The sequence below is a fragment of the Drosophila rhopaloa genome, unplaced genomic scaffold, assembly GCF_018152115.1.
Source record: "Drosophila rhopaloa isolate 14029-0021.01 unplaced genomic scaffold, ASM1815211v1 contig_163, whole genome shotgun sequence".
In the NCBI taxonomy this organism is placed as follows: Eukaryota; Metazoa; Arthropoda; class Insecta; order Diptera; family Drosophilidae; genus Drosophila; species Drosophila rhopaloa.
Window position 1 is genome coordinate 13,125,253 of NW_025335043.1, and position 13,852 is coordinate 13,139,104.

At 44.7% G+C, this 13,852-nt stretch overlaps 3 protein-coding genes across 8 annotated transcripts; all 3 read right to left on the reverse strand.

Moving 5' to 3' along the window:
* Positions 1-43: 43 nt before the first annotated feature.
* Positions 44-11,022, reverse strand: LOC108039950 (GATOR complex protein Iml1). 6 transcript variants are annotated; one of them, XM_017117133.1, is made up of 22 exons: positions 10,857-11,022; positions 10,491-10,798; positions 9,942-10,430; positions 9,265-9,869; positions 9,032-9,203; positions 8,544-8,970; positions 8,352-8,483; positions 6,055-6,180; positions 4,484-4,886; positions 4,253-4,427; positions 4,005-4,196; positions 3,296-3,370; positions 3,004-3,068; positions 1,926-2,033; positions 1,663-1,869; positions 1,509-1,606; positions 1,281-1,448; positions 1,064-1,224; positions 839-1,001; positions 667-779; positions 555-610; positions 44-497 (listed from the first exon to the last, which is right to left on the reverse strand). In XM_017117133.1, the coding sequence occupies exons 1-22, from the start codon at positions 10,906-10,908 to the stop codon at positions 152-154; spliced, it is 4,641 nt and encodes a 1,546-aa protein (XP_016972622.1). In that variant the 5' UTR covers positions 10,909-11,022; the 3' UTR covers positions 44-151. The 6 variants fall into 6 exon arrangements, with proteins under 6 accessions (XP_016972622.1, XP_016972625.1, XP_016972624.1 ...); XM_017117136.1 differs by lacking the exon at positions 6,055-6,180; XM_017117135.2 differs by lacking the exons at positions 3,004-3,068; positions 3,296-3,370 and adding an exon at positions 2,276-2,334.
* Positions 6,176-8,340, reverse strand: LOC108039954. Its single transcript, XM_017117143.1, has one exon. It carries the CDS (start codon positions 8,204-8,206, stop codon positions 6,386-6,388), a length of 1,821 nt encoding a protein of 606 aa, XP_016972632.1. The 5' UTR covers positions 8,207-8,340; the 3' UTR covers positions 6,176-6,385.
* Positions 11,023-11,864: 842 nt separating the features above from the next.
* LOC108040021 (protein phosphatase PTC7 homolog) lies at positions 11,865-13,687 on the reverse strand. Its single transcript, XM_017117250.2, has one exon. It carries the CDS (start codon positions 13,416-13,418, stop codon positions 12,450-12,452), a length of 969 nt encoding a protein of 322 aa, XP_016972739.1. The 5' UTR covers positions 13,419-13,687; the 3' UTR covers positions 11,865-12,449.
* Between the last annotated feature and the right edge of the window lie 165 nt (positions 13,688-13,852).

Below are 13,852 nucleotides of genomic sequence, written 5' to 3' on the forward strand. Positions count from 1 at the left end.
ACCATTATGCTGGCGTTTCATTTTATACCTCAGGGAATAATCATTTAGAGGACGAAACGACTTCACTTTATATTCAAACCAATTTGTATATATAATAGTCAATATATTGTGTATGTACAAATTAAAACGCAAATCTCCTAAAATTCGTTAATTAAGCTCTTATCTTTACCTCATCGGTGTTATTGTTGTTATACTCAAACTTCTGGGCCTTGCGTTTTAGTTCCTGGGATTGTGACCAGAAAGTGGAAAGGCGCTGATCGCTGTTTGAACAGAATTCTCGAAAATCCTTTAGCATTTTCAACTGGAACAGCTCCCCGTCCGCGGAGTTGTTGATGGTCTGGGCCTTCCACTTCTTATTGGGAATCATGTGGTTCCAGGCCCATAGAAAACCCACTTTCTTCGGCACGTTTGTGTTATTCGTGTGACCGTAGACGCAGCGTGTGACGTTGGCCTCCTGCAGAATAGGAGATTCTACCTGATAGTTGTTGGTAGCGCAGCTGGAAGGAATAAAAGATTAATAGGTATCGAAAACAACGAAGAACTTGAGAGCTTACCGTATCAAAGCAAACATGTTGCCCGTGCAGTGAACATACTGATACTCCTTGGGCAACTATAAAAAACATTTTTTAATGAAGATTCTTCGAAAGGACTGTTATGATAACTCACATCCTTTCCGACGCTATATTTCTTTTCCAAAACACAGGGCAAAAATCCAAACTTGGCCAAAATGGCCTCCTGCAAGAACAACATACGGTCGGATCTGCTTTCCTCAGGGAACTCTGTAAATGTTATAGTCAATAACTAGATGCTTTTAAATAAAAAAATATTATTAAAATACCATCAAAAAGAGTCGTCCCATTGGGTAGGAATGTTGTGCACAGCGGAATGAAAATGGGTCCTCTCAAAGGATCTGATTTCTTAGTGAAAGGCTCCGCCATAGGATCTGCTGGCACAGAGACAAGGAAATTAAATTGATTCGCCTTGCGCATCCAGCCACCAATCTGCAGGAGGTAAAAACATACAATTCAGGCTAAACGATTTTGATTTGTAAGTTTTAACTGACCAAATCAGCCACTATGGGGCCAGACGAGGTGACCCACTCGACCACAATCTCAAAGGCGAAACCTGGTTGCAGCACTGTATGGTGCTTGACATGACCCCACTCCATGCGATCACTCTTCTGGTTAACATCAATCTCCAAATGCGACTGACGATAGACGCGCTCTAAAAATTATGATGAAGTTTATTTTAAGGACTTAGGGGTAATTGGTAATACGAACTGTTACTGCAGGTTTCTGTCCAGGACTGGGGAGCGGGGGAGTCCCTGAGGAAATTGGGCACTGGCGTGGTTAGAGGCTCATCGTGCCATAGGAAGCTGCATCCCTGGAACTCAATCTCGAGCCATTCGTTGACGAAGGCGCTGTAATCACTCAAAGGCGGGGCGTAATCTATATGATAAGTGATGTATAAGGTCGTATTTAAATATGGAACTAATTTAATCAAACCACCTTTGGCATTTTTATCCTGCTGCACCACATAATAGAAAACAAAACCAGGTACCACAGGCTTCTTCCAATCACCCGAAGCATGGCAGATCATGCGCTCCCTTGAAGAAATCAACAATTAGTACATAATCTTTGCTTATATAAAAAAGAATCTCACTTTCTCATGGCCTCCAACAATTCCAGAGGATGACGTCCATTGTTCAGGCGGGTTTTCAACCACATCAAAGCATCATAGGACACAAAAGTACAGGAGGGCAACGACTGAGTCTGGGAAAAGTAGCCCACTCCATTTACTGGATGCTTCATCGCTTCAAAGATCTCGGACAGCGTGGCATTCGGGCTGAACTTGATGTCAACGGGAAAACTGAAAAGATGATGATGAGAAACTTGAATGGAACTGGTCGTAAGCTGAAGACCCACCCATCATCCTGGTCATCTCTGGCGGCGAGTCCTGCAGTTGTCACAGCATCAGTGGCGGGAAATATACGCGGAATCCGACCGTTCTCCAGCTTGGGACGCAGATTAATGCTGCCATGTTAAATAGCAGAGATAAATAGATTAGATAGATCTTTTAGGTAACTCCTCTCATCGGGTTCCTTATCCATGTGGGTCTGGTGTGTGTATCTGGGTTGGGGATACAGGATTCAGCAGGCCAATTGCGTGTGTTGGTTAGGGATTTTGGGTATGTAACGGTGAGGGGTTTAGTCGAGTCATGATAGATAAACGGAGCCAGGACGTTATGGCATCCTGGCCCTCTGGGTGGCACAAACCTTTGCTGCGGTGAGTTTAATTGGTTATGATGCTTTTCAGTGATTCTAGGTGTGTCATGCTGCTGAAAGCCAAATACCAAATTAAATTATATAAAAAATACGTAACAAAACCAAAGGAAATGAAACAACCAACCAACAAAATCTGAAAAACGGGATGCACAAAACAACAGGACTACAAGTACAATACAAAAAGGGATAACCAAACAACAAGCCAGCAACAATATATACATTTAGCCTAGGCCCAGGATTCTCAAAATCCAGGGAGCAAACCAGCTAGGAACAGCAGCCAACCAAATCCCCAGCGAATCGTGCAGTTTATTCCAGGGACCGCAAGTATAAACTTCTAAATAAATCATAAAATATAATTATACATTTTATGATCGTCTGATGATTAGACTCTGAATATGCATAAATTAGAAGTAGAGCTGCAAATCAATCTAAAGAATTTTTAATGCATTTTATTTTTTTATAAATGTTTTTTTACAATCTAATCAACTTTAAAGTTTGGCAGCTCTACTTTGCAGAATGTTTTTTAGAAACTATTAACTGATATCACAAAGTTATCAACAAGATCAAACAACTAATAAAACTAAACTAAACAATCATTACGGTTCCTGGTTTATGCAAATGCAAGTACAGTGTTTATATGTGCGTTTTGTGTGAGTGTGTGATTGTGTACAAGAGAGATAAGGGGCCTTAGATCTATTTTTTGGAGTCGATATAAAAACCTTGGTCGCTTTTCCGGCAGTCGATTACTGCCGACTCGCTCCCGAAACGGAGAGTTCGTAAGTCCCTGAGGAGGTGTATTCGGGTTCAGATTCGGAGCGGATTGGGGCATTTAAAAGAGATACAAAAATATTAGATAAAACCGATCTATCCGCAATTCTTCAAATTAATAGAAACTCTTTAGCTCAAACGTGCGCAAATGAAAGTTAATTTGAGTCGAAATTAAGCAAAAGTGCGCATTTAAGATGGAAAATAAAAAAAAAAATAAATTTTGAAATAACTTGAGTAGGTAACCTGGTTAGGCTGAGGCCTGGATATAATGCTGGTACTGTGTCGTCGCTTGGTTAAGCTGTGGGCGATGGGGCTGTCCTGCAAAAGTGAGGCGAGATACTCGATACATCAGGGGAAGGCAACGGGCACTAAAAGCGGGCTTTGTGATGCAAGGTTAATAAATTTAACAGTTCTAATTTTACGTTTGTTCTTCCTAAATTCCTTTTCAATGTTATAAATGGGCTAAATGAATACAATTAGCAATTTTCAAATGACAACAAATTTACAAAAATCATCCAAAAAAATGAGATTCTTTTTTAAGAATGTGGTTTTTACATTTAAGTTAAGAGCTTTACAATATTAAAAAAAAATTTCTAACTAATTTATTAAATGCTTTTAAATGCATTTTCTTTCCGCCAAAAAAGACTTTAAAAAAATTATGAATATTATATAATTTGAATACAAATACAAAAATATATAATTTGAATACTTCTTTAAACGAAATCCTTCTTCTGATATTTGTACCTATTTGCTAAATTATCTTGAAAAGCTTTCAACAAACAAATTATACTGAACTCTAGGAAGCGCATGTGGCCAATCAATCCTTGATTGGTCCACCGTCGATATCGCTGGCAGAACGATTAGTCAATTAGGAGTCAGAACGCAATTACAGAATTAACGCAACGGATCACGAATGCACAAAGGACAAGCCATGGAATCGTTTCTATCTTACTCTCGCCTTGCGCGCAAACTGGCGCTTCAGCTTGCTGACCGCCTCGATCAACCGGACGAAGTCCTCCACCTGTTCCCGGGTATTGTCCGCAGTCACATCGGGGAATATGTCACAGCGCTGACAGCTGGCGATCTTGCTCACAATGTTCTCCCTGGGCAGCAGGTACATGCGATAGCGCCAGTACTTCAGGCTCTATAAGGAAATACTTATTAACAAATGTCAGCCAATTTACTGAATTTAAATTGTACCTCCATTAGTGGATAATCCACATCTCCACGCGTGCAAATATACAGATCCATGTGGTTCCAGTTAAAGTTCTCCAGCTTCTCGGTGGTAAAGTTCACGCCAGAGATTTCGTAGGTCTCGTGTTGTGGGGCATGGAAACGGTAGCGGTAGTCCACATTAATCGGAGGATAAGGGTGTCTAAAAAAAGAAACCATTATTATTGTATTCAAATTAACCACACGGACTGCACTAACCTGGGCCTGTAACCCGTGACTGTAATCACCGAACCGATCAGTGAGATCTTGTGAAAGATGCGGCCTATGGAAAGCAGGTACTCCTTATTAATCTCGCATGGAGGCTTCACAGGCAGCACCGCAGATCCTGAGGAGCATCCACCAGCAGTCGCTGGTTTTTCATCGACCACGATTAGCTGGAAGCCTTGAGCAAGGCGCTGCGAAACGATCTCCTTGCACACCTCCTCCGTGGATAGGGGTTTCCTGTAAACAGCTCTGCTCTGGGCATAATCATGATTTACATCATCGGGCAGCAGAGTGTAATCCGAGATCACGTAATCGTTATTTAGCGAACGCTTATCCGGGAAGTAATCCGTGGTAATGGGCAGACAGGCGGGTATCGTGAGCGACTTCCAGTCGACGCCTGCAAACGGATCCACCGGGGGATTAGGAGGATTCTCAGGAGAAAGGTCAGGGATCAGAGCAGAGAGAAAGCCTACGCAGGTACAGGTGTATAAATCAAAATCACTCAAGCTAGAGCTAAGGAAATCATAACCAAAGAGGGTGGAGGAGGACTCCAGTCCGGGAACGAGAGCTGTCACCAACGGATGGGTTAGCGTATGAAAGGCGTGCGTACGAAATGCAGGTGGGCGGGTGGCCGTGGCAAGCATGCTAACGCTACAAAACTACACAACGGCAACATGCTTTCTAGTGGGCAACATGCTCCCATCTCCATGAGGATTACCAAATACAGGATTCCAACCACCTCCCAAAGGGTGTGTCTGTGCGTGGTTTTGGGTTTCTTGGTGGTGCAGTTTTGGGTGGCTTTCTACAAACTACGGATTACTCTATAATTATAATGGATGAGTAACTACATGCAAGGTGCAGGGGCGAGGCATCAGGGAGTTAAGCAGGTGAGTGCAAAGCAAAGATAATCTACAGACTTGGACGAACGTCCACCCATAAGCAAATATGACGTTATTGGAATACCTGTCTGCCTGTATTTTCATTGTACAATTTGATTCGTATCCTGCAACTCTCGTGATAGAAACTCTTTGTATTATTTTTACAGGCTAAACTTAATTTCCGCAATCTAACCTCTTGTAGAAAATGTCGTGTATTATTTTAATATGCTTTTAAAATATTTTTTTTCATCCATAAAACGAAAAGTTTTAAATAGTATTATTTATAAGAATACAGGAACCCAACATTAGTTAAAATTATATTATTATTTATATCATATTATACTATTACTTTACTATGTACTTTTCTTCATATACACAATAAAATATTTTTACTGGCCTTAAAAAATCCTGAAATGTTGAATTTGATAAATACCTCCTGCAAACATTATTTCTTTCAAGCAAAGCAGCTACAACAAGGATGAGACGTTTACATCAGCCCTCTATATTATATAGTCTATAACTACAATAATGCCAAACTACATATCCTAGGATATTAGGTAAACAATCGTGTTCTAATCGTGTTTTGTGTGTATGGTTGCAGGTGTGTTTTTGTGTGCTTTTCTTTTGGATGCATCGCTAATGCTTTATACAGAGTTCAAAAGTGGTGAATTTGTATTTTGTCCAAACCTATGATGATCTTTCCTCTTCCGCCTCCGCCCGCCTCCGGTTCGGGGGGCGGGTCTACGGCCCTTAGTGCCTCCAGGCCGCCCAGATGATGATGCTCGCCCTCGACGATCGGCCTCAGATGCTTGACTAAACGACCGATGGATGGGATTCGATGGGATACGTAAATGATGGGTTGCAAATTTCGATTCGTTGGTTAGATCCGATAGGGTATCATTCGTGGCGTTTGTGGATTGTGGGGAATAATGTGAATCATACGTAAAATTAGATTAGACTTTATATTCGGTTCTTTATCGACTAGGGTTTCAGGTTAGGATGAGCTACTTCGAATGCATTAATCCCCGGGGTTGCGGTTAGTGGGCGGTGGCTTTTGTCTGCACCCGAAGCTCTGGCGGATCTCCACCAGAAAGGCAATCCCGCTGCCCACCAGTCCGCACAGAAACAGACTGAAGGCGGGCACCAGCAAGTTGAGGGCCAACGGTCGGAGACGTAGCTTCTCCTCCAGCTCCGCCAATGTGGAGAAGTCGTTCAAATAGCCCATACGATGAGCCCTTCGAAAGCATGTCTCCAGCCAAACTTCTTGCAACCCGGCCTGCTGGACATGTAGCAAAAAGCGGTGAAGGGCATCCTTGAGATGTGAGTCCACCCTGAGCTGGTACTGATATGGAAAGGAGCCATGGCAAATACCGGAGAAAAAGAAGCGCTTTTTGCGCAGGAAGCGTTGCTGCAGATCGAAAAAACGCCAGCGAACTTTGCTAATTGGGTAGATGTACTCCGGGTCCATGCCGATTCTCTTGTCTTCAAAGGTTTGGGGATTTGTAAAGCTGAATTTTGTACTAAACTCCTCCGCATGCCCTAAGGAAGCAACAATGGCCTCCACATCCGAGGGCAACACAAGGATGCGATAGGGCAGTCGAAACAGCTCCTCCAAACTGTTGGCTGGTCTCCGTGTGAGCGTTACGGCCAGAAAAGAGGTGAGTTTGGTGCTATACGCTTGTACCAAGATGAAGATCCCGCCGAGGATCAGAAAGGTAGTGATGCTCCTGCAGGGTTTCCTGTTTTTACATCTGGCTGCACCAGCACCTGGCACGCCCAATATCGCCCACAGATGGGTGTCCGGCATCAGGCGGCGCACAAAGACAAATTCCACAATCAACAAGGTGAATAGCAGACACAGCCACAGGAGGAAACTAAATGGCAGAAACACATAAAGACTCCTTGAAATTTCATTGTCCAGAGGAATCATGAAGCAGCGCTCAGCCACCTGGGCAGGATACGAGTAGTCCACCAGGTGGTTTGGATGCAGGGTATCGTACAAGTGCGGACTCAGTTCCACCTTGCCCTGCACAATCAGATCCGTGAGAGCAGTCATATTCATTAACAAGGAACCATTCACCTCGAAACGAAACATATCCAAGGTCACATTTAGATTCTCCATCAGCTGGTTAATCAAGATCCCACCCAAGCCCTCCAGTTGCCAGGCCTTCGTCCGTCGATTCTGGTACCAAAAGGTATTCGGTACGTCCTGCTGAACGGGCAAGCGGATGGTATACCCTCCAAAATTTCGTCGATTAGGGGGTGGAAACAGGTGATGCGGATCATAGGCTGATAATCTCCGCATTCGTATAATCCTAATGGTGGGATACGGATCCATTTGGTAGAACTTTTCTGAGGCCACCACTACCAAAGCGGAACGAAACTGCAACGTCCAGAGAAGCTTAAAAAAACGTTCCAAGTCCTGATATGACTCCTGCTTTCTTAGTAGGAACAAAGTCTTCGAGTAACGTCTTCCCCGGGCCCTCTGCGCCTGCAACTGGATCACCGCATCCATGGAGTCTTTTGCAAACACCAAGTACACAGTCTCCTCATCCTGGAGCCTACTGAAACGCATAGGCGAGAAATCCTCATCGGTGGCCGTCATCTGCGGCAGCAAATAAAAGTGATTGCTGATGTTGCGCATCAGCCCGCGATGCAGCTCATCCAGATAGCTGGGACTGACCGATCCCACGCTGTTAACTATGGTGATGGCATGCAGGCGATGAACGCGGCCGATCCTGTCCAGAAACTGAGCCAGGTCAGAGGGGAGCACAAAGCTTTCCTTGGCCCTGATTTGGTAGCCGGAAATAAGCAGGACCAGCAGGATCTGAATAAACATTTCCGCGGGTGAAGTCAAGCCAAACTGGCTGGGATGTGTTAATGCAGCGACTATTTGAGGGGTATCTCAACTGACGCCGTCGAATTACTCGCCCCACGATAGGATCTCTAAAACAATAACCCAAAACTGTTTGAGCAACACATACCTGTGGTAATTGCTGGAGTCCATTCCTGCTCCCCAGTGGCGCCCCAGAGGTAGGACTTTGCTTGCGTGGCCGTCAGATTGGGCACGTTGGCTGGTAGGGCGTTCATCAGCGAGTTCTGACGCCTCTTGAAGACTGTCCGTATTAAACAATATTAAAATTCAACTTCTATCTTTAGTTGGTACAACTACTTACAGTCGATTTTCTCATCACCCATTACAAAGCTCTGCGAAGAGGCAGACTTGCTTAACAGGGAATGGGTGGACACTCGGTCGTACTGCTCTCCACTTTCGCACCCGTAATCCTCCTGGTCGTTATTGTTGTTTCGTTCAGTTTGGCTGTTGTTTTGGATCTGCTGCAATGGTCTCTGCTGACCAGCCTGCGTGGTTTTTGCGGGCACCGCTTGGTAGTGATGCTGTTGTATGAGAACTCCGGTTGGACCCTTTGGGAAGATGTGCGTCCAGCGGCGTCGATTTGAAGTCAGCTTGATGGTGACTTGCGAAGGATCGAAGGGATTGATTAGAGCGCGACCGGGTCGCACTATGGGAGCAATGCTAACGATTGTTTTCCGGGAGTTCTTTTCCGAAGCAAGTGACTCTGAGAGATTCGTGGTATCCGGTTGCTTAAATCAGATAAAAAGAGTATTTTAATAAAAAAAAAAAAACTGGTTTTAAGCCACTTACCAAAGCCGCCAACATTGCAGAGGTGCCGTGATGAATGTCTGGATCAGACATTTTGCGGCGCATAGTTGGGATTTGGGTGGGAGTGAGGTTCTCCCAGTCGTTGTTCCTATAGGCATAGGTCTCCAGACTGGGCACCGAGGTTTTCTTGGCACGCACTATGCGCTGCAAGGAGCTAAAATAGAAAACATATGTATTCAGGCTAACAAAGAAATTATTAATGGCAAAGTTCCTACCAAGTACTCTGAGCGGGCAACGGCTGGAAGATCTGCTCGTCGTAGGCATCGTAGTCGAAGAGCGAATTATGCTTGTATTCCGACTGATTACAACTGAGGAAGTGACTCTCGTTTTCCTCTGCCTCCCCTTCGCCTGTGCCATCATGGAGGGTCACTTGGGAGCCAAAAAGTGGTAGCTTAATCCTAGGTATAAAGCTGGAGTATGCTATCTTCTTGTTGGTGGAGTAGAAGCTCAGGTTAATCCAGTGGGGCAGGGAGTAATCATCAGCGGAGGTCAAAGTAGTGTCCTTGTTGTGGAATTTAAGGAGAGGTACCGCATGCAAAGGCTGCTCTCCCACACAGACCAGATCGCTTCCCACTCCATTGTCGATAATGCGCTGTTTGGTGATGTTGGTCAGCTCTCGATCCACCGAGAATACCCCCACTCCCGGGGTTATGACCACAGAGAGCTGACCGGTGCGGTCGAAAGTTCTATCCAGGTAGTGCTTCTCGAAGGTGTTGAGCGAGATGTTTAGCACCTCCAGGAAGTTGCCCTGCGTGGCCGACGAATTGGTGGCTGGGGGGATCTTCATGTGCTCCCTTTCATGATAGCGCAGCACTGTTGCCTGTTTTAAATAATACAGAAAGATTTTAATTAAGCTATCAAGCAGGATTAACCTAAGAAGAGAAAAACCAACCTGGTAGGAGGTGAATAGCTTTCGCAACTGTCCCAGCACCGTGCACCAGTCGTCGCAGCGCTCGTTCTGAATGGCCACGCGGTAGAAGTCCTCGTAGAAGCGACCCTTGTAGTCCTGCTGCAGGCAGTCGCGCATGTGCTCGGGAAACTCATCCAAGCTCTTTGCTGCATAGAAGGTGCGGGAGAAAAGCACGATGGTCACCTCGTGGTTGCAGCTCAGCTTACGCCACTTCTGGAAGAGCTCTGTGAGGAATCCATTTACTGCCTTCTCGAAATACAGGTCTCCGTGTATATCAAAGTCCCACATTTCAGAGGACATTTGTAGGAAGAGGTACACCATCGAGGTACTGCTGCGAAAGACAATTTTGGTATCCTCCGTAATGACGCCGCTGGCCACTCGCTCTCCCTGCGACCACATCTCGTACACTTGGCATCGAATCTGCATGTCGTTGTAGTCGATCTTCTTGTTGACATACACGCAGGTGTCGGTCTTGGGGAGGATTAGATATATTAGACATAATGCTGGATATAAAGTTTCCTGTTCCCTTACCAAATAGGTTTTCAGACGCCACATTTCTGACCGTCCCATGTACTGGTCCTTAAAGGTGATCTCAATGGAGTCCAGGGCCACATCCGCCGGGTTGACTATTCGCATCACCACATTGGAGTACGGACGCATCTTGAAAGCATTGGCGATGCCCGACTCGATGCTGATTACATCGCGACCGCAGCTCCCATTAAACTCTGTGATTTGCAGCAGCAGGTGGGTGCCATTCTCCTCGTCGGGGGCATAGATCTCGACCACATCTCCCACGTTGGCGTTGGGATGGTCCTTTAGATTCATCACCAGGTCCGCATCTACATATGTGGAACAACCGTGAAATATGTTTACGCAATCCTCCAACACTTTGCTTACCGTAGGATTTATTGCATCCGCGCGTGTGTGTGTTCAGCTTATACAGCTTCATGTTGACTTTGTTGCAAAACCAACTTGCAATTATTTATTTGATTTCAAAAACATTTGCCCATTTCGCATGCAATTAAAGAATTCTATTTTTTTCCCTTTTGTTTTGATTCCTTATCTGCAGAGTGACCGCAGTTGATTAAATGATTAGTATATTTTGGTATAAGGCCTTTCAAAAAATATACCAAAAAAGAATTTAAATGTACCGTAAATTGTAATTATTATAAATATTATTAATTAAGAAACTCTATTTTATTACTCTTAATTGGTTAATTCTTTTAATATTTGATTTTTTAAGCAATTATATTAAAAGTGTATAACTAGTAATACCGCTCTGTTTATTGTTAACCTTAATTTATGAAAAAAAGTTAAATATTTTCATAGAAGCTATTAATTAAAAAAAAGTTTTATATATTTTCAATGAAGTTATTAAAAAAGCCATTTTTCCTACATTTATTATAAGACCTTAAAATGTTTTATTCACTAAACAAATCACTTTCATATTATTTCTTCGTTAATTTTTAAAACCATATTATTTAGCCGCACCTGTAAATATATATGTATGAACAGATTATTTACACTGGCGCTAATCGTGCCAATTAAAATGATGTGTTCTTAAAAAAGTTTTGTTGTATTATTGATTTAATACATATAGGTAAGCCTGCGTCACAGAAGCGTAATCGATTTCTTCCAGATAAGAAAAACAAATACCTATTATATATATTAAAATTAATATTTCTGATATGTATCTCTGATCAGTAGAGGTTTCTACATCGCATAAAAGAATATGCTTCTCCAAGATTTATTAATATGCCCGATGCTGTTCCCTTAATTTAGATCTTTTCGGCCATGAAGCTAATCTAAGCAATTACAACGTTCTATTAAAGATTTCCATATATTTTTATTGTTTACATATGTTAATTGTTTTTATGAATTTACTTTGAAATGACTACAGATCGCTTTCGTTGTTTTTTCAATGAATAATTTTATTTGGGTCGCAAATATCAGTGAGTACATTTCGACAAAAATTGTTTAAAGACAGTTCGCCTGGGTAAATGGCTAATCCTCAGTCCTCAGTCAAATAGCTGCACTCGACTCGCTTCACTCCGGCGTCGGGTCCACCATCCGGACCCTGGACTCGTATTCATGCCCGATCCTCGGCGTCGGGGTTTGTTTCGCAATCGGTTGTTTGTTTATTGTTTGTGTTGATTAGTGATTAGAATTGCCACTGACGACAGTCATCGTCCGGGCAGATAATTCGCATTTTCTACTTATAGCGAGGGTTATGTATACAATCAAGGCGGGGGTCGCTCACCAGGATGCGTCAATGTTCGTCGGTTCGAAAATGAGTTTGCTCGTATATATGTAACTAACAATTCAAAGGGTCAAAGGGTCGTCGGTCGTCATCCTCGTCCACAATCTCAATCTCAACATGCAGCTTAAACGGTAGACAGAACCACGGAACAGGCTCCTAAAGCTAACTAAACACGTACGGACTACAAGTAAACATTAATCACTAGGGAGGATGGTTTGGGGGCACCACTCTCACATCGCCACGGTGGCCAGGACAACGGTGATGTCATCGGGCTTGCCACCTCGCGCCTGGATGTTATTCCTTCTGGCGCTGAGGGCGAAGGGCGAGAGGAACTCGCTGTTGAGGGACAAGGTGCGCGCCATCAGCGCCAGGCTGTTGGCCGTCATCTGCAGCTTGACGGGATCCCGTTCGCCCTCCACCTCGCTGAGCACCTGCAGCATCAGATCCTCTGGCACGTTGTCGAACACACCGTCGGTGGCAATGAGGATCACGTCGCCGTCCCGCACTGGGAAGCTCATGGTGTCCGCCGACTCCGGACTGTCACTGAGGACATTCGGACCATGTCCGGGAGGCGGAAGCGATAGTTGAAAGGGTGTGTTAAAGTAGTGCTGCTGCTCCTCCGACTTGTGCACTACTTGGCCCTGCCGCACCACAATAAAGCCGCTGTCGCCGATGTTGGCCGTGTGCACGGTACTCGTCTCACGGTTCAGGATTAGGACGCAGGCGGTGCTGCTGCCTAGGATGGGCTTTTTTTGCTCCATCAGCTCGCAGTAGCTATAGGCCAGCAGATTAACCGGACGCTGGGGGTTAAAGTGGCTACATTGCACAAGTCGCTCACAGGTGCGCATTAAAAAAGAGGAGAACTCGCCGGGATCAATGCCATAGCTTCGCCAGCCGCCCACGCCGTCTGCCACGCCCATCACATCGGCGCTCTCTGTTGAGGCCTTAAACCAAGAATCCTCTCCGTACTTTCCCGGTTTGTACTTGTGTCGCAGGTTGTCCTTGGCAAAACCGCAAACCACCGACACGAAACGAGGTCGAGGGCATCCCGAGGACCCTGCTGCTGCTCCCGATTTGGTGGCTCCTGATTTGGCTGCAGCCCCTCCACCTCCGCCCGTGGCCGTCTCCAGGAGGGTGGAGAAACTGCTGCGCAGGGCGCGCGAGATCAGGCGTGAGGTCCAGTTGAGTGATGAGTGCATCGTCCCAAGAACTCGTGGTCTCGTGCTCTCAATCAATCAATCGCATGCGGGGGGGGATGTCGATATCAATTCGTTTGGTGGGTTTGGAGTGCTCTCCCCTGGCGTTCACTCCTTACACCACTCCTCCAGATTCGTTTGTCCCAAGCCAGCACTCCTGTCTCGACGGAGCCACAATTTACGTTCCAAATTAATAAAAATTGTTATGTGATACACTTTTTCACGTCAGGTCGTTCGCTGCGCTCCGGTTCAGAACTGGTTCCGCACTGACTGCGCACTGGTTCCCCACCCCAACTCCCCCGCTAACAAACTGATTCCGCCGCCATAATCACCCTGTTTGCATTATTAAAGGAACCAGTTCTTATAACTAAATAATTTAGTTTAATTTAACTGAATTTAATTTTCAAATATAATTATATTAGTTTCGTTTTTACTTT

Bases quoted from the DNA above. Each gene is read 5' to 3' on its own strand.
- LOC108040021 (XM_017117250.2), bottom strand. From the start codon at position 13,418: ATGCACTCATCACTCAACTGGACCTCACGCCTGATCTCGCGCGCCCTG.
- LOC108039954 (XM_017117143.1), bottom strand. From the start codon at position 8,206: ATGTTTATTCAGATCCTGCTGGTCCTGCTTATTTCCGGCTACCAAATC.
- LOC108039950 (XM_017117133.1), bottom strand. From the start codon at position 10,908: ATGAAGCTGTATAAGCTGAACACACACACGCGCGGATGCAATAAATCC. The intron at 2,034-3,003 runs GTTTTTATATCG...TTAACATGGCAG, and splicing joins CTGCCGGAAAAGCGACCAAG to CATTAATCTGCGTCCCAAGC. The intron at 780-838 runs GTATTTTAATAA...TAACATTTACAG, and splicing joins TGGGACGACTCTTTTTGATG to AGTTCCCTGAGGAAAGCAGA.